The 18,586-nt window shown below is 42.9% G+C and overlaps 5 protein-coding genes across 7 annotated transcripts in view; 2 read left to right on the top strand and 3 right to left on the bottom strand.

The window, feature by feature from the left end:
* LOC119558236 (flotillin-2) overlaps window positions 1-18,586 on the top strand; it is a 104,360-nt gene that overhangs the window by 7,849 nt on the left and 77,925 nt on the right. The window lies entirely within an intron of this gene.
* On the bottom strand, window positions 194-2,738 carry LOC119558233 (glucose dehydrogenase [FAD, quinone]). The gene is made up of 2 exons (XM_037871553.1): window positions 2,587-2,738; window positions 194-2,111 (listed from the first exon to the last, which is right to left on the bottom strand). The coding sequence occupies exons 1-2, from the start codon at window positions 2,735-2,737 to the stop codon at window positions 397-399; spliced, it is 1,866 nt and encodes a 621-aa protein (XP_037727481.1). The 5' UTR covers window position 2,738; the 3' UTR covers window positions 194-396.
* On the bottom strand, window positions 5,882-8,167 carry LOC119558232 (glucose dehydrogenase [FAD, quinone]). Its single transcript, XM_037871552.1, has one exon. It carries the CDS (start codon window positions 7,994-7,996, stop codon window positions 6,125-6,127), a length of 1,872 nt encoding a protein of 623 aa, XP_037727480.1. The 5' UTR covers window positions 7,997-8,167; the 3' UTR covers window positions 5,882-6,124.
* Window positions 9,395-11,459, bottom strand: LOC119558235 (glucose dehydrogenase [FAD, quinone]). The gene has a single exon (XM_037871554.1). It carries the CDS (start codon window positions 11,392-11,394, stop codon window positions 9,529-9,531), a length of 1,866 nt encoding a protein of 621 aa, XP_037727482.1. The 5' UTR covers window positions 11,395-11,459; the 3' UTR covers window positions 9,395-9,528.
* Window positions 14,596-15,311, top strand: LOC119558240. The gene has a single exon (XM_037871564.1). The coding sequence runs from the start codon at window positions 14,643-14,645 to the stop codon at window positions 15,234-15,236; it is 594 nt and encodes a 197-aa protein (XP_037727492.1). The 5' UTR covers window positions 14,596-14,642; the 3' UTR covers window positions 15,237-15,311.

Here is an 18,586-nt window from a genome sequence, read left to right as displayed (position 1 = left end):
TACTAAAATGTATTAGGATACTTCCTTTTTTTTGTATGTATAGTGACATTTTAATACATTTTTAATAAACCAATTCAATCTTTCCATATTTTTAATTCCCAAATGAAAATTACATTTTGAATACTTTTGGCTATAATTCTTTTAATAGTTAGAATGATGTTGTTAAAATGAATTTGACATTTTATAATACGCTCTCTAAATGCTTTACTTTTAATATTACCCAAACACCTTATAAATTAAACCATTTAAAATATAAAAAAAAAATCCGAATGTTTTTGTAACCTTTACATATTTCAAGTGTACCTGTTTGCTTTCTTTCAACTTTCGTCTCGCATTTTATTAACCCCTTTACATAAATCGCGTTTGCCTCTTTAAAAGATCTTCATCCAGAGTTAATCAGCTCCATTCGGATCGTATCAAGTCCGCCGCCTTTTCCCCAATCATAAACGCAGCCGCATTTGTGTGGGCGGTGGGTGGGACTGGGATCACACTGGTGTCCACCACCCGGAGTCTCCTCATCCCATGTACCTTCAGCTGATGATTGACCACGGTGGTGGGATCGCTTTCGGGTCCCATGCGACAGGTGGCCACCTGGTGGTGCAGTGTATAGGATAACGTTCTTATAGAGCATCTCCAGTAATCATCGGAGGCGAACTCGAGACTCTCACACCCCGGCACTGGCTTGTCCAGGAGCCTTGTTCCAATTGCCTGCATAGCCGGCATCTTGGAGATCCTAATGGCCTCCCTTATGCCCTCCAGTAGGTTCTCCACATCCCCTGGTGCCGAAAAGTACTTGGGATCAATGCGTGGCCACTCGAGTGGATTGCGATTGTGCAGCCACAGGCGACCCACGGAGGCGGGATTGAAGTGCATGATGAGGAAGCTGAAGTGATCCTGCTTCCGTAGCGCCAGATCCTTGTACATCTTCTCGTAGATCTCCGGCTTGAAGTTGGCTCCCTTGCTCAGGGCACTGCCATCATCGCTGGCCAGGCTGCCGGCCACTTGGATGAGCTCCACATCGGGCTGGCTGGCCGGGCTCTTGGCCGAGGGCACTTTGATGAAGGTGAGGGTCTCCACACCCCCAATGCTGGACAGGAATGTGTCTGCCCGGCCCAGCAGGAACTCCTTGACCACTGGTGCACCCAAATTGGCGGAGAATAGACTTTGACCAGTGGTGTTGGTCACAAAGGTGGGTCCAAAGTGGCACATGTGATCGTACATCTTCTTGCCCACCGGCAGGGCTTTCACAATGGGAACACCAATGGCCTTGAGATTGTCCTCTGGCCCGATCCCCGAGAGCATCAGTAGTTGGGGGGAGTTGAAGGCACCCGCAGATAGGATCACCTCCTTGCGGGCCTTCACCTTGAAGCTTCTACCCTGATGGGTTAACTCCACGCCGTAGGCGGACTTAGTAGCCGCATCTATGAGAATACGGGTAACCCTTGCCAGGGTCAAAATGTGCAGATTACGACGTCTAGATCTTATGGGTTCTATGTAGGCCCGAAAAGCGCTGTGTCTTCGACCCTTTTGCGTGGTGGCCTGGACATAGGACACCCCCAGTTGGGATTCACCATTATAATCCGTCCTCGAATGACCCGCCTCCTGGGCAGCTCTTATGTATGCATGAGCCAGTCGTGTGCGATGACGCACATCCTCCACACTGAGGGGACCACTGTGATTGTGATAGGGCGAGTGCTCCAGGCCCTGCAGTTGCGCATGCTCACTCCGCAGGAAATAGGGCAGTACCTCCTCGTAACTCCAGCCGGGATTTCCGGCTGCCGCCCAGCCATCAAAGTCTCTGCGATTGCCCCGGTTGTAGATCATATAGTTGATGGAGCTGGTTCCTCCCAGAACCTTTCCCCTCGGCAGGGCACACCTGTTATCCGGCATTCCTCGACAGGCGTGTCGTTGTGACTGCGATTTGTAGCCCCAATTGGAGGCAGTGGACTGCAGATAGGCCGCCAGCAGGGGCACCTGGTGAACTATGTTCTCAACTCCGCCAGCTTCGATGAGGAACACACTCCAGTTGGGATTCTCCGAGAGACGGGCGGCCAGTGTGCAGCCAGCAGCTCCAGATCCAACCACTATGAAATCATAGTTTTTTTGGGGTACTACGAAACAAGAATAATATATATATATTACAAAAAATATTTCACTGCTTTATAGGCGATTTATAAATATTCCAGTTCTTAAGTATTTTATTATAATGATAACTGTTAGATGTATTGGGTACATAAGAAATGTATCTATTATATCATTATAATGTTATTATTATAATAAAATTTTCCAAATATAACTTTTAATATAATGAAATAAAACATAAATTAAATGAGGAATGTCATCTAAAATTGTTACATATAAAATGTTTCCCTAATACTGTAAGTATCAAAAAGTTCTTAGATCACAATGAAAGAAATACTTTGATTTAAGACAAATCTTATGTTTCAGAATACCTAATGTTAATATGAGTATACAAAATTCTTTTTAACATATTTTAAAGAATTCCGTTACTATGAGTTATAATTATAATCTCGATGTAGAACGAATCGTATATTCTACTAGAAAATCAACTAGATTAACCCTCACCATCGCTGAAGAATGGCACATTGACGACGTTTCCCAATCCCAGTCGCCTCAGTTCGTCCAGTTGGGGATTCAATTTTGAGTGGGTCTCCTGGACGAGCTGGTGCTGGATGAGGAGCAGGAACAGAAGCCGGGACAGCAGCAGCTTTTCCATGGTTGCGATGGTCGGTAACTGAACTCTGCAGCTTCGGTGCTTCAGGAGAAATTGGATCTCTAGCTCTGGTTGGCATCACATCTGCCAACGCACTGTGGGACGGGTCGTAAAATTCTCAATTACTCTGCATACTGAATTGTAATATGCGTGTGAATTTTTTACTACCAGTGGGCGTGAAAACATAGGCAGAGATTATATAAACAGAATATTTTAAAACTCATAACATTGTTATTGAAAATGATGACTTTAATTTGCTTTTAATTGCCAAAGATAAGGAGTTTATTTAATGAGTGGCTTTATTATTATTTTAAAAACTGTAATTTTGGAAGAGCCTTTCAAACCAGAATTGAACTGCATGCTTATTGAAATTTTATTTTTAAACCTGCTCCACTGTGGATAATCTTGCCGGTTTGGTTCTCCCTGACTGATCTCTATCCCCCTCTCTCCCTGTCTCTCTCTCGCAGCCTTTCTCCGCATCTCTCCGTCTTTCTTCGCTGATGAGTTGGTTGACTTGGTGGCCGGGTTTGTAGGGCCAAAACAGGCCAAGATTGTCTCAGAATTTTTATTGCCACTTGCTAATTTGCGCTTTCTGCTTGCTCATCTCTACGGTTGTGCCTCTCTTTCATTTTCCGTCTATCTATCTCTTTCCTAATGCAGAGAAAAAAAATGTAGTGTTGTTTAAGACTTGTTCTGGGTACATGGGAACGAGTATTTCTTCCACATAGCTAGGAATTTTGATATTAAACAATTTTGTATACATTTTTTCTGTGTATCTTTGGCTTGGTCTTTGCATCTGAGCCCGGTTCAATGGCACTTGGATGGGCAACTTGTTCTGGCTGGGCTTATATATTTGAATGCTGCTGGTCTGCCAGTTGAGACTTTGAAGATTGAAGCATCAGCAGCGGGCACTCAAGGGTTAATATATTCCACCCCATGGAGCATAATAATCAAGAACAAAACAAAACCAAAGCGGATTAAAGGACTTTGGGTCTAGCCGAAAAAAAAAACAAATAGTCAGAAATGGGATAAAGGGATACAGGGGTGGTCCAATGCAGCGGCATCAACCCCCAACATATGGATGCAGTTCCTCCAACCCCAAACCCAAGTCAATGGGTTCCCTTACAAATCCCAGCAGGAAACGAAATAAATGAGCAGGACAGGGCTTAGACAGAGGATATGGTCCAAAATCTGGAGGATGGGCCTTGTTTTGGTCATGGCAATTGCATTCAAAATATGTCTCTTTTGTGTTTGCCTTTTTTTTTAACGACTGGAACCGCCCCCTTGATTCATGAATATTTCAATTTGTGTTAATGAAAAGTCTGGCGTAACCATAGTGACTTTTTACGATGGGAAAGGAGATTTTGTTACGTGTTCCCACTGGGGTTAGGATTTTCGGATTATAAACAAGTGCAACACATTCCAATGAATTTCTAACCTATTTTTATACCCGTTACTCGTAGAGTAAAAGGGTATACTAGATTCGTCGGAAAGTATGTAACAGGCAGAAGGAAGCGTTTCCGACCCCATAAAGTATATATATTCTTGATCAGGATCACTAGCCGAGTCGATCTAGCCATGTCCGTCTGTCCGTCTGTCCGTCTGTCCGTATGAACGCTGAGATCTCGGAAACTATAAGAGCTACAATACTGGGATTTGGCATGCAGATTCCTGAGATTCCTGCGCAGCGCAAGTTTATTTCAAAAGAGTGCCACGCCCACTCAAACGCCCACAAACCGCACAAAACTGTGGATTCTACAGTTTTGATGCTAGAACAAAAATTTTAACTGAAATGTATTGTTCTCATCAATACCTACCGATTGACCCAAAAAAAAGTTTGCCACGCCCACTATAACGCCCACAAACCGCCCACAAACTTCAAAAAATCGTTAATATGAACGCGGATATCTCGGAAAATATCAAAGATAGAGAACCGGGATTTCAGATTTAGATTCCGTAGGCTTGAGCGCAGCGCAAGTTTGTTACGCAAATATGCCACGCCCACTCTAACGCCCACAAACCGCCCAAATCTGTGGCGCCCACAATTTTTATGCTAGATAAAAAATGTTAACTGAAATGTATTAGCCTCGTCAATACCTATCGATTGATTTAAAAAAAACTTTGCCACGCCCACTCTAACGCCCACAACGCTTAAATCTGTCTACCGCCGGTAGGTGGCGCATTTGCTGCTTGCATATCTCCATTTTCCTTTGGTCCCTTTAGCTGAGTAACGGGTATCTGATAGTCGAGGTACTCGACTATAGCGTTCTTCCTTGTTAAAATTATAAAACTTATAAGTTATATTTATATTAAGAATTTTAAAACGGGCAGATAAAGAATCTAAGCGAGCTTTTAAGCCAGGTCGAAATGAAATGGGCAAGAGCTTTTAGCCAAGTTTAAGTCCGACTTAAATTTATTTTTAACATAGTCTACCCTTGGGAGGCCCAACAAATTTAATTCTGCTGCAGCAATTATTCTCAATTTTCGACAGATTTATACCCACTCTACATACATAAATAATTCTAAGGTCAAATCAATGCAAATTAAACCGATATAAAACCAAAGACTCAGCACCTAAAACCATCAGACAAAACACTCGTCAAAATATTAACACCAACTTAATAGCTTAAAAAAAAAACAAGAGTAAGGCAAAAAATCATTTCCGCAACAATAAAAAGATTGGGAGAGACTCAAAACAAAGGCGTCTAATAAAACGAAACAAAAAATCGTCAAACAAGCGGTCAACTTCATGGATTTCTTGGATTTCGATTATGAAGCCACAAATTGATTAGCATGAAAAATTCCTATTGAAATAGATGAGACGAAGGCGAGAAATGAGATTCAGTAAAATTCAATGTCAATGTCAGATTTATTTTAGCACATCAGTCTTAAGACCAATAACAATTGATTCTTTGATGGCTAGTTGCTAAAAATAAAGTCTATTTATTTTTTTTCCTATCATATACCTAGCTACAATTTTTTTTGCACCCATTTGGCCCATGCTGATAAAATCTCCTGATAGCGATCCAATCACCTCTTAAAGCCTCTAGAAGTATAGAATTTTCGCCATTCAATTATTCCCCCCAAATAGAAAACAATCTTTGTTTAAGGTACACATAAAACTTATATTGATTTATTTATGCATACGTAGCTTACATTCCTAAACTTAAACTAGAATCAGTTCAGGCAAGAGAGAATTACAGATAATAACAAACGATATTCGAAAGCCTTAACTAAAACGTAAGCCCCATTTGACACCAGCCGGAGATTTGCGATATGATATGATGTGGGGGCAGGATAACAAAATGGTGGCAGGCCAGTGTAAATGGGGCTTACACCTGATTGTGGAAATCAACTTTGGACTGGGGGATTTTGCCGGCAGACGGATGTTCACTGAATGAAACCATGATCCTCCTTGATCATATCGGCTGCCTTCTCGGCGATCATGAAGACGGGCCCATTGGGATGTCCGGACATGATCTCCGGCATAATGCTGGCATCGGCCACTCGAAGATTCTTGATGCCATGCACCCTCAGGCGATGGTCGACCACCGCAGCACGGTCGGATTTGGGACCCATCTTGGCGGTACCCGAATAATGGTAGATGGTGAAGGTGAAGTGCCTCACATAGCAGGCCCAGTAGGCCCAGCTCTTGTAGGGATGCTGCTTGCAGGTGGGGATCTTCTTCTCCCACAGCCGGGCATTGATAGTCTGCATGCCCCGTTGGTTCATCAGACTGATGGCCTTCAGCAGACCCCTCACCGAGATGTCCACATCGTATGGATGGGCAAAGTAGTTGGCATGGATCAGGGGATACTTGAAGGGATCACTGCTCTTCAGCATGATGCGACCGCGACTCTTGGGTCGCAGAATCATGGGGAAGATCATGAAGGCGTTCAGCGACTTGTCCTCGATCTCGGCGAAGAGTGAGTCGTAGATGGACTTCTTGAGGCCGAAGGCACGCGAGATGGCCGGATTGGAGGACATGGAGCCGCCCACCAGGAAGAGCTCAATGTCGGGCCAGCCATCCTCGTCCCTCTCATGATCCAGATCCCAGAAGGCGATGGCCTCACAGCCACCGGGCGAGCCATAAGGTCCCTCCATCCTATTGAATCGGTTGATGAGCGTGGGATCGGAGAAGTCCTCGAACTTCAGCGAGGTGGCATTGGTGGTGAAGGTGACCGCCGGCGCCGTATGATCCTGTAGGTTATAGCCCACGGCCAGATCGGCCACAGGCTTGATGCCCACCTCCCGGAGATGTTTGGCTGGTCCCACGCCCGAGAGCATCAGTAGTTGGGGTGTATTAATGGCTCCAGCGGAGACGATCACCTCCCTTTTGGCCAGGATCTTTTGCATGCGTCCTTCGGTCTGGACCATAATGCCATAGGCCGTTTTCGTTTGCGGATCAATGAGCACCTTGGTCACCAGGGCGTTCTTCTTCACATGCAGATTGCTGCGCTTTCCCTTCAGCGGATAGAGATAGGCCCGATTGGAGCTCCAGCGGGTGGAGTTGCGGGTGGTGGTGTGCAGGAAGGCCACGCCGTTCTGAATGCGACCATTGTAGTCCCTGTACTTCAAGCCGTCCTGCTGGGAGGCCTCCACGAAGGCCTCGGCGATCTTGGAGCGCCAGTTCACATAGCTGACCTTTACCGGCCCATTGCGGCCCACGTAATCCTCCTCAGCATCGGGCACACTGCTGCCCTCGTACTTCTTGAAGTATGGGAGGACATCCTTAAAGCTCCAGCCGGGATTGCCCAGGGCCTCCCAGCGATCGTAATCCCTGCGATTGCCCCTGGTGTACATCATGTAGTTGAGAACCGAGCTGCCACCCATCACCTTGCCACGCGGCCAATTGCAGCGATTGTTGTTCATGGCCAGGCAGGCGTGATCCGAGGGCTGGGTCCGGTACTTCCAGTTCATCTCGCCCAGCTGCAGGAAGTGCGCCACTATGGGCACATCCATGACGAGTCTCTCGGGACCGCCTGCTTCCAGGAGCAGAACGCGCCACAGGGGATTCTCCGAGAGGCGGGCGGCCAGGGCACAACCCGCAGTTCCGGCTCCAACCACTATGAAATCGTACTCGCTGTCCAGAACCAGGTTGTTGTCATAGTTTTCCAGCTCCACGTCGGCCTGGCCGCGTCTCAGGAAGTTAATGGTCTCGAAGAGGACATTGTTGCTATCCTGGGCGGAGATTCGCAGATCCCAAGTGGCCATATAGATCAGGCATAGGCCCATAAATATAACCGTATTGCTTGCCATCATGGGGCTTTCAATTCTCGATAGTTTCTTCTTCACTTTTCACACCGATTGCACAGCCAAAAAAAAAAGATTGGACTGGTGGTATCCAAAAAAAAAATAATATGCGAGCGCGGATCGGGATTCTTGGTCGTGGGGCGGGGGAAACTTCTACGCGATCGCGAGCGTGTTGCCCAATCGAATACGTAACTAGAAGTGCTGACAAATGCCGTGGCCAAGTTCAATTTAATATTAAATTCGGCGGCGAACGCCGAACGAACCGATCGCTGTGCGAAATCTCTCGGCACTCGGTTCTCTGCCTTCGGATCGTATCGCCGATCTTGGATCTCGGCTTCGGCCCGCCAAGAATCTTCAAAGACTTGGAAATCTTTCGAAGACTTGACTATGGACACGTTCACATGCCCACGAGCTGCGCAGACAAAGACGAAAAGCAAAAGCCAGTTGAAATCGAAAGCTCTACGATCTGAATCTGAATCTGAATCGGAATCTGGCATTGACTTCAGCCGATCGACGATTGCCGATCGTTAGCAGCTATGTAGTAGATTAGATGCGGAAGCCGGAGTCTAAACATTTAAGGGCCTCCCATGGCAAGACCACTGGATCCTCTTCGACCGGATTTGGGTTGCAATTAACATAGATTCATCATGATTCTGCGGTTCTGGCCAGAAGAATTCGGGCGGGGCTCTTCGGAGAACCTGTCGTCTTTGGGCAAATGTCAAACCAGATCCCATTAAATTATTCACATATTGTATAACTTGATGGTTCTAGATGGCTTTTGGCTAGCCAGCTTTTAAGTTATAGTCATCAAGTTCATGAAATATCATCATTATCTATGACAAGATTATGAATAATTAAATTATTCTCGTACCCAAACAAATAGCCGAAAATAAACCACAAGAGACATACCTAATGCCAAATATTTTTGTATTATACATTTTATATACCATTTTCTATATATTATTAAGAATTGTAATGGATTAATGACTATTTCATGTTTGATTTATATTTTTGTTAATCCGATGGACAGCGAAATGTTTAATACTTTAGACCTTCTTTGCAAATGTAAATTACAAATTTTGAATCAATTTATTGTAAATGTAAATATATCTTTCCCTTTACACAAAATTAAAACTACATGTTCTTGACAGTTTATAAATCATAATATTATTCATTGTTTCTAAGTGTTATTAGCGATGTAGTTGTTGTTATTAATTATTTCTGAATAAATCTGTAAATTATGAAAGCAATCATTAAGAGATATTACTACTTTAGAATTAGTTTTCAATGACAGGTCCATTTCCTTTTAATAATTGTGATGTAATTTGTTTTACAACTTGTATAACTTTAGGAATGAATAATATTACTTGTTTTAATTATACACTGCCAATAGAAAGATTAATTGCGTAATTTGTACTGTATTTTCGTCTTTAATTCACTAGAAAGCACTCAAAGAATGGCATATATGTACATAGTTCTTAAGGACTAAAGATCAACCCACGATTATAATACATTTTGCTGCCCATTGAGAACAGCTTGCCCTACACAAAGTTATGATCCTCTTTGATCATATCGGCCGCCTTTTCTGCTATTAGGTACACCGGTCCATTCGGATGACCCGAGATCAAGTAGGGCATAATGCTGGCATCCACCACTCGAAGGTTTTCGATTCCATGGACCCGCAGACGGGCGTCCACCACCGCCGAAGGATCCGCCCGAGGACCCATCTTGGCGGTTCCTGAATAATGGTAGATGGTGAAGGTGAAGTGGCGGGCATAGCAGGCCCAGTAGGCGCTGCTCCTCCACTTGTATTTCGCACAACTGGGGATGCGTTTCTCGAATAGCCTGGCTCCAATCGCCTTAAAGGCTGGCTTATCCAATAGACTCACTGCCTGCTCAATGCCCCGAACTGTGATGTTGAGGTCATAGGGATTGGCAAAGTAGTTGGCATAAATTCGAGGATGCTCCTCGGGATTTCGACTCTTCAGCTTGATGCGTCCCCTACTTTTGGCCCGCAGGATCATGGGGAATATCATGAAGCCATTGGCACTCTGACGTTCCAATTCGCCAAACATATTCTCATAGATGTCCGATTGGATGCCCAGGGCCAGACGAAGGGCCGTATTCGTTTGCAGTCCCCCGCCGACCACAAAGAGTTCCATATCCGCCCAGCCATCGGGATTTCGGGAGTCGTCCAGGGCGTAAAATGATATGGCCTCCACGCCTCCGGGTATCCGGAGAACGCCGCGTCCCTGAAGGAACTGCGCCATCGCCTCCGAGCTGAACATATCGCTGATCTGCAGGGAACTCACATTGCACAGCATGCTCACCGCGGGCGCAATGTGATCCTGGAGGTTATAGCCCACGGCCAGATCGGCCAGGGGTTTGATGCCCATCTCGCGGAGATGTTTGGCGGGTCCAACGCCCGATAGCATCAGCAGCTGCGGCGTATTGATGGCTCCCGCCGACAGGATGACCTCCTTTCTGGCCAGGATCTTCAGTGATTTGCCACCCACCTGCACCATCACTCCAAGGGCTGTCTTTGTCTGCGGATCGATCAGCACTCTGGTGACCAGGGCGTTCTTTCTCACCTGCAGATTCCTGCGCTTTCCCTTGATTGGGTAGAGATAGGCCCGGTTTGAGCTCCATCGCGTCTCATTGTAGATATTGGCCTGCAGATAGGAGACCCGAATCTGTGACCCGCCATTGTAATCCCCCTGGGGCAGGCCCGCATCCTGGGAGGCCCGAACGAAGGCGTCGGCAATCCGGGTCCTGGTCTTCGAATAGCTAATCTTCACCGGTCCCTGGCGACCCACCAGACTCTCCTCGGCATCGGGAACGGCGCTGCCCTCGTACTTTCTGAAGTAGGGCAACAGCTCCTCGTAACTCCAGCCGGGATTTCCCAGGCTGGCCCAGCGATCGTAATCCCTGCGATTGCCCCGGGTGTACATCATGTAGTTGAGAACCGAGCTGCCACCCATCACCTTGCCACGCGGCCAATTGCAGCGATTGTCGTTCATGGCCAGGCAATAGTTATTTGAGGGTTCCGTCCTGTACTTCCAGTTCACCTCGCCCAGCTGCAGGAGATGGGCCACGATGGGTATGTCCATGGCATAGTTCTCGGGACCGCCGGCCTCCAGGAGCAGTACGCGCCACTTGGGATTCTCGGAGAGGCGGGCTGCAAGGGCACAGCCCGCCGTGCCGCCACCAACCACTATGAAATCATATTTGGCCGCCAATGCCTGACCCTCGTCCAGATTCTCCAGATCCAGTTGCCTCTGACCTCGTCGGTATATCTCTAGCATATCGAAGACTACATTGCCATCGTTACCCTGGCCCAAAACCAGCGACAGTCCCGAGAGCCAGAGGCCGAGAATGATTCTGATGCGGTTCCGTGGCGAAGTCATTGGAGCGTCATCACCTTTCAGCCGGACTCACTCGACTGTCGCGATCGACTGACCGCTGAGTTAAGAGCAGAACTAAAGCCCCGAGGCTGGGGGAACTGAACTGCAACTGAACTGCAACTGGGTTCTAGGGAGGGGGCCCTGCACCGTTGACAATTACGGCTATTGGGCCGAGCTATCAGTCCAGTTCGGGCCTTTTTAGCCAGAGAGTACGGAGTGAATATCATTTGTGTAGTACATCGATCGGTCGATCGATCAAAGATCGTAAACATTCCATCCAAAATGCAGTGGGAATGCACAAGGGGTAGCTTAAATTGTGTGCTGAATACAGAAGTCACTTAATAACGGGTCTGATCTAATAATCATATCAATGGGTTCGAACGAAAAAAAACTTCAAAGTTAATTTAGAGGTGGCGGTATAAGGTGACTGGTGTAATTATAGAATCAGTATTATAGGATTAGTGGGGGAACTACAGAATATATATATGACAATAGCATCATATTAATTTCAGAAAATCATCTCTTTCATAAGGAAAGTTTAAGTTTAAAAGGGAGTATTGTACGTATTATAAAGTAGGGAATATTTCTGATATTACTCCCTGACGGAACTTGATTATTAAAGTGAATTTACCAATAACTTATAATATTACCACTTTTGAAATGTATTATGTAAGAGATTCATCAGAATGTTACCCAACCATATATGGTAATAAATCTCTGCAGCTAATAAACTCAACTAAACTATTTATCTATTAATTTATTGATTTGTTACCAAATAATCGCCGGCAAACGATCAGCAGTTGTGTCTAATTATACTCCCTGGTAAATGGTGAATGGACTTGGAGGCATGTAATGTTTGTTTTTTTATTTTTTTTATTTTTGCTTGCCGCATTGTTTTGCGAATAATTCTTATAATTATTTCCGCTTGCATGTGAATTCGTGAGCTTAGAATCGGAGAGCCCAAGAGAGTCGATTGGTTGCTTAAAAGACGTCGTGAAAAAATCCAAGATCCCCGGCCCACTCGTGAGGGGAAACTTGGAAGCTTGGCAACGTAAACTTGGCCAGCCGACCGCAACCGTATGACATACTAAAAGAAAACAAAACAAAACAAAAATAAATTATAAAGAGCTTAATAGTCTTTTGATGCGGTCTCCGCCCCAAAGGCCATCGTTCTGATGGAATATGGTTAGTCGAAGGACATTGCCCAGAGATTCCGATTCCAGGATGGTTATACATATATCGCATCATCGGAGGAATTGCAGTTTCAACAGCACCTGTCTGGAATACCAAATGAGGTTCTCGACGTTAAGAACCCTTTTGCAAACATTCTGAGGGCCCCAGGCAATCGAGAACCAAACCGTTGACATTCAAGCTTAACCGACTCGCTGGACACTTTGGAGCCAAGGCTGCAAAAGCACCGCGGCTTCCAATTTCGCAATTCGTCTGCGAATCGCGGACTTCAAGTTCGTAGAGCTGCCATTCGATTAAGTACATTGAGAAAAATTATAAGCAAATCGAAATTGACCAAAAATAGAATGCCAAGTGTGGAAAATTGGGTAAAATATGTATTTAATTAAGTACTATTCATATAAGAATACAATAAGATATAATCTAAATTTATTTCTATAAACCCACCTTTATATTGGGTGTTTTTCAAGAAAGTATGTTAATCCTGTATCTTTATAACTAAAATATAATCAAATTATTTTGATGAAATTCAGTATTTGATTAAGAACTTTTCATATTATTACAAAATAAGATAAATGTACATTTATTTTTATAAACCCACCTTTATATTGGGTGTTTTTCAAGAAAATATGATAATCTGTTATATTCATAACTCAAATATAATCAATTTCAAATAGGGCAAACAAAATATGATATGATGATCATTTTGATGAAATTCAGTATTAATTCTACCAAGATCCGTGCGTATCACTTTGATTGTTCGCCATCTTTCTTGATACTTCCTAAATGTACCATGCGTATATTAAACTAATCCTTATGTGATATTTTTTCTTTGTAGGCACTAAATTACCCATTTAGTGACATGATAGTCCTTTTTCGCTCAGTGTAATCTGCTAACGGCAATTTAAGCTTTGACTCTTACTATCGATAGGTATTGTGCTGCCGCAGAAACACAAGCAACGACTATTTCTGTTCGCATAAAGTCAAGAATTTAAGCAAACTCGTTGTCTTTGACCGAGTTTTCGTAGTTGGCAACTGCTGATTTTGGCAAAGTTGCTCTTTGCACTGACTGACAATTTTTATTTTGGGGCCTCGGCCATGTCTTTAGTGGGTTTTTGACACTCATTGGCTGCTGGGCCCATGGCATTCGATCGTGGTAACAGGATGCCAAATCACCTATAAATATGATCAGTCGTATTTTAAATGATTGTATCCATGCTGACACATCTGATAGTTTGACAATCTGCCGAGTGACTGGCAAATGAGGAAAATGTGCTGGCCATAAAATGTTCTTAACTTAACCGTATAGGTTTTTTCTCCATTATCTTTGGCGATTAATTGCGTTGCGTTCGATCATCATGACAAAGCGATTCGTTCACTTCCATAAATTTGCATAGACACTGTTTTAGATGTGGTAATATTTGCCGGTAAAAAAAAGTTAACAGATTTGATTCCTGATTAAAGCCAAAAACCTGTTTCCAGCGTTTTGTTACATATAAAACAGACAAAAATACCAGTATATATATTTTCGAAAACTAAGAGGCTCGATGTTGTATGAATGAATCTAGCCAAATCTAGTGGCGAATATCTACTCAAGGTTTTAGTTTATGTTAAATAATGTTTGTTCTCTACTAAAATAAAACCGAAAACAAGCCTTTTTCCAATTTCATTAACGTTCGGTCGTTTGCCTTTAACACATTGCTCCCTTCAGGTAAATAGTTTTATGAGTATTTTTGACGAAGTGGGTGTTTCCTATTTCGACAAGCTTCTGTGCACGTTCATTATCTGCAGAGTAATTACAGGTCTTAACTTGTTTGTGGTCATTAGAAGGGTACTCATACAAAAGTATCAGTTTCTGGTCAAATGATTTGAAGCAAATGTTTCAAATAGTGGTGGATGTAAAAGAAAATGATTTTGTTTTAAAAATCAGTTAAACTCATTCCCATTCTTTGCGAGAGCTATTTTTGGAAAAAATCTAAAGAATATCTTCATTTTGAGTAGGTTACACCAGAGCAATCAAAATTCAAAAATAATATAAATAGGACCAAAAACTTTGGTTGAAAATGTTCAAACCGGCTGTAAGGGAACGTAAGCCTAGGATAAGGAGTAACCCCAAGGTGGGTCTCCAGACCAGGAGGGCTTCCAGCTCAAAGAGTTCCGACAGTGAGCCGAGTGGTTCGAGGAAATATCTGAGAAGTCCGCAGATAAGCAGGGATTCCATTGAAACCCTGGGACAGGAGCCCAGTGCACCTAGTTTTCAGTATCGAAATTGCAGTCCTTCCGATAATGGCTATGATGCGGGTGCCGATACCGATGATGCCTGCGATGATGGATTGAATGAGTCCGCACTTATGTACTTGAAGGCTCAAAGGCGATCTCCTCAAACATTGAACTCTTTTGTCCTCCCGAAACCGATTCCATCCCACCGTTTTGGTGGATTCCTTCGTCTTCTGGCCCGCAGTTTGCACCAATGTTCGATGGGGATAGCCGCCGGATTCGGATTGAGTCGCCAGCAGGCCGCCTGGTACAAGAACTGCTGGCAAAGTCCGGGCTCCCAGCCAAAGAGTATCCATCTGATGGGGCAATTTTCCGAGCCCAGTGCGATTTCAAAGACCCCGACTAAACCGCGAAGTATTGATAGTTCCACTACTTTGTAAAATCTATTGCAGTCGACAGATAACAAGCTATTTGTGTACAGCATATGGTAGTTAAATGTGTAATATTAAGTTGGTTCAACCGAAAATAAAGCTTGGATCTATTTTTGAATATTATTTTATTTATTTAAGATGATAGTAAAAATTACAAAACTAATACTAACATAGGGGGTGTATTTTGGAATATCTTCGAGGAACTTTGAAGGAAGTTCTGCAGAAAAGGTCCCTCAAACAGTGACTCATTATAGATAGCATAAATATACAAACTATTTTCTTCAAATCTGATGAGATTTCCATGATTGGGTCACAAAGGAAACCAACGCATTTTGTTGTAGGAAGTCAAGCCGAGCATATAATTCAATTATTGAGACTTCCCCCGCCACAAAGTGGACTCTTAAGCCGCAACAAATCGATTGATTTTGCAGATGATTGACATGACAAAGCAGAACAGAAGTTGAATAACATTTTGATACGATCATAATGCGCATAATTGCTATACGCCAACGCACATATAGATACAGATACAGACCAAATAGATACACAGCCAGAGTTTGGCCAGATAACATTATTGTTTGCCAAGCACTAAGGCACATTAAAGTGTGCAATTATTTGATCTGAAGTCCACTATTCGGTGCGGTTGTTGTGATCAATGGCCAATTGACTACGTGACGCCAACACTCAGTTCAGAAAAAACAACAGTTGATGAAGTCAGGAAGTTGATCGGAAAGATCTGCGCAATGTGAGGATGGAACAGGGGTTCATGGATCAAGATTAACAAACGGAAATGATATAAATAAATACCAATAGAAATAAGTATTTCTTTGAGTAACCATTTATGGAAAATACCCATCTCTTTATCTATACGTTCCTTACAACTTGTAGATTAAAATCCAATAAATTCCCTTCACGAACTTCCACTTAGTTTTATGCAAATCAGTAACTCAATAAACGAAGAACCTACACTTGATAGTTCTTAATAATAAAATAAACCTTCCACTGAATCATAAAACCCCATGTATAGCCCAACATTTTCATACGTCAAGGTCGGCCAAAGTGACTAAGAATTTTTGGTTTGCCTTTGAATCGAATCGAAACTTGATTGGCACCTTTGTAATAACTAAAAGAACTGGCTGTTCAGCTCCGTGGGGGCACTTCAATCTTGTATATGGGTCACTAATCATGAACCAAGGCCGTGAAATAATAATATCAAAAGGAAACTCAACATAAAATTAGACACTTCCGCTAGATAACAAGAATGCTGCCATGTTGCCATGAACATTTATGCTGTAACAATGGTTTATTCTAAGGTTTTCTTGATTTATCGAGCCTAATCAATGTATTTCTTCTCTTTTTTACTTACAGGTGAGTGGTTGCTTGGATTTTTGTGGTGAAGTATGCAAATATGTGAATACCGAACACCGAACACCGAGCCAGAGATCAAGTTCATTGGGTCTGGGTCAACTGCTCGGACACGAACGCTTGTCTAACGGAGATCACAACAAGTTGACTGACCTCTAACTGGAACGGTAACACATCAATCCGGAAGTTATCTTTTATTTTCTGCAGATGATCCGCAGATACTTCCGCTGGCCAATGACCCACTTTGCCCCATTCAATTTTTCGCATACACTCTTGCCAATTTTGCATACGCTTGGGTTTATTGCGTTTTTGGCCGAGAAATCGCCGCAGATTCATATGCGTGTGGACACATATGTCTAGGGCAAATCCATCGATCTGATCTCGTGGCGAAATTGCAATCGGTCACGTAGACATTGGGGCTCCATTTCGTTTTAATTTTTAAGGGGGCGTGGCTGAAATAATTACCGAAACGAGCCAGAACTTGACAGTCGCAGTGGATTCGACTAGTGGATACCGGTTTTTTTTTAATAAATGTAGTCTTACCAGAATTGTTTAAAGTTACTGTAATTTCCTCTTATATTTGGATACATTGCGTATACGTTATATATACTTATTAACTAACTACAACGAGAAGTCTTCATATCTTTTTAAAAATAATTATAAAAAAAATTCACACTAAGTAACATTAAATTAAATGGTCTAAAAAATGTTGTAAAATTATTTAAAGCTTTTAAAATTCATAAGATTCTGAATGTAAAGCTCACAGGGCGTATACGTAATATTTGTTGTATTTCAAAACGAATATATTTTAATCCCAAAGATACTAAAGATAGTAAAAAGACAAAATAAGAGTTTTTGCAAAGCTTCTTCCCTATGAGAAGATCATAACTCCATAAGACAAAGCAACCTTTCAACATCAAATACCCAAATTAGACCTTGAACTTGCCAGAACCGCTCGTCCATTAAAACGTGTGATTTGTTGACCATGTTTTCTGTAAATGTGCGCTGCGTCTTGGACATTTCCATTAATTAGCCATAAAGTCTGGTTTTTGTGCTTAGCTTCGGTTAATATGATTATAATCCACGTTTTTTTTTTGCGGTTCAATTAGAACGTATCGTGAACAAAAGTGGGACAGGGACCGATCACTTAGCACATCTTCGATCTACGTCCGGAAAAAGACATCCAATGTGATTATAATTCGTGTTGATTAGACCAAGTTCCGTTGACCATTTCCGGCTTCCGATAATCGCATGAAAATTGTTGACCAATTGGTTTTGGGGCTGTCAAAATGATGATTTATAACATTTCGATTGGTGGCTAGTTAATAGCTTTATATTTTGTATGTACATTTTTCGCTGGGCGTTGCTGCGACAAGTTAAAAACTAGGTTTGTTTGCTGGTAATTAAATATACATATTTTCTACACAAGAATGTTGCGTGCTATTATGTGTTTTTTACTGCCGCGCCCAAATGTTAGGCTATGGTATATAAATCGAGAGATGCCAGCCTATACATGGTTGAATATTCGTGAATATTTTCACTTTAGGGTGGGTATATTCAGTTGTCACTCACTGCGTGTAAAGTACAAAATATATATACAAAATTAATTAGTTAGTTCACAATAAAATGCACATAGTATGTGGCTTTAATAGAGCTTTGGCTATACTATCTGTCATGCGCGTATCCAGGCTGGGGGATAGAGGGTAGATACCCCCACTCGGATTAAAAAGTATATGTAATATGTATTTTACCCCAAATATTTCATTTTAAGCCCACACATTTTTGTTGTATCCCCCCACCATATTCTAGATACACGACTGCTATCTATTGATTAAATTGAAAATACATCAAAAAATACGTACTCTAAACAGTGGCGTATCTAGAATTTAATTAATGGAGGAACCGACCCTAGAAAACCTTTAGAACAAATATTTTGCAGCATACTTTTCCACACAAAGCTTTCCCTAGAATTTGCCCTGCAAGAGGGGGGTTAA

This window comes from Drosophila subpulchrella, chromosome X (assembly GCF_014743375.2).
Source record: "Drosophila subpulchrella strain 33 F10 #4 breed RU33 chromosome X, RU_Dsub_v1.1 Primary Assembly, whole genome shotgun sequence".
Taxonomy (NCBI): Eukaryota; Metazoa; Arthropoda; class Insecta; order Diptera; family Drosophilidae; genus Drosophila; species Drosophila subpulchrella.
Note: the sequence above shows the minus strand (reverse complement) of the source record. Positions and strands in the feature narration are given on the sequence as shown.

What these genes read in the sequence shown, in the direction of transcription:
- LOC119558235 (XM_037871554.1), bottom strand. Translation starts at nt 11,394, where the DNA reads ATGACTTCGCCACGGAACCGCATCAGAATCATTCTCGGCCTCTGGCTC.
- LOC119558240 (XM_037871564.1), top strand. Translation starts at nt 14,643, where the DNA reads ATGTTCAAACCGGCTGTAAGGGAACGTAAGCCTAGGATAAGGAGTAAC.
- LOC119558233 (XM_037871553.1), bottom strand. Translation starts at nt 2,737, where the DNA reads ATGGAAAAGCTGCTGCTGTCCCGGCTTCTGTTCCTGCTCCTCATCCAG. An exon ending in TGTGCCATTCTTCAGCGATG is followed by an intron (nt 2,112 to 2,586) that starts GTGAGGGTTAAT and finishes CTTGTTTCGTAG; the next exon opens with TACCCCAAAAAAACTATGAT.
- LOC119558232 (XM_037871552.1), bottom strand. Translation starts at nt 7,996, where the DNA reads ATGATGGCAAGCAATACGGTTATATTTATGGGCCTATGCCTGATCTAT.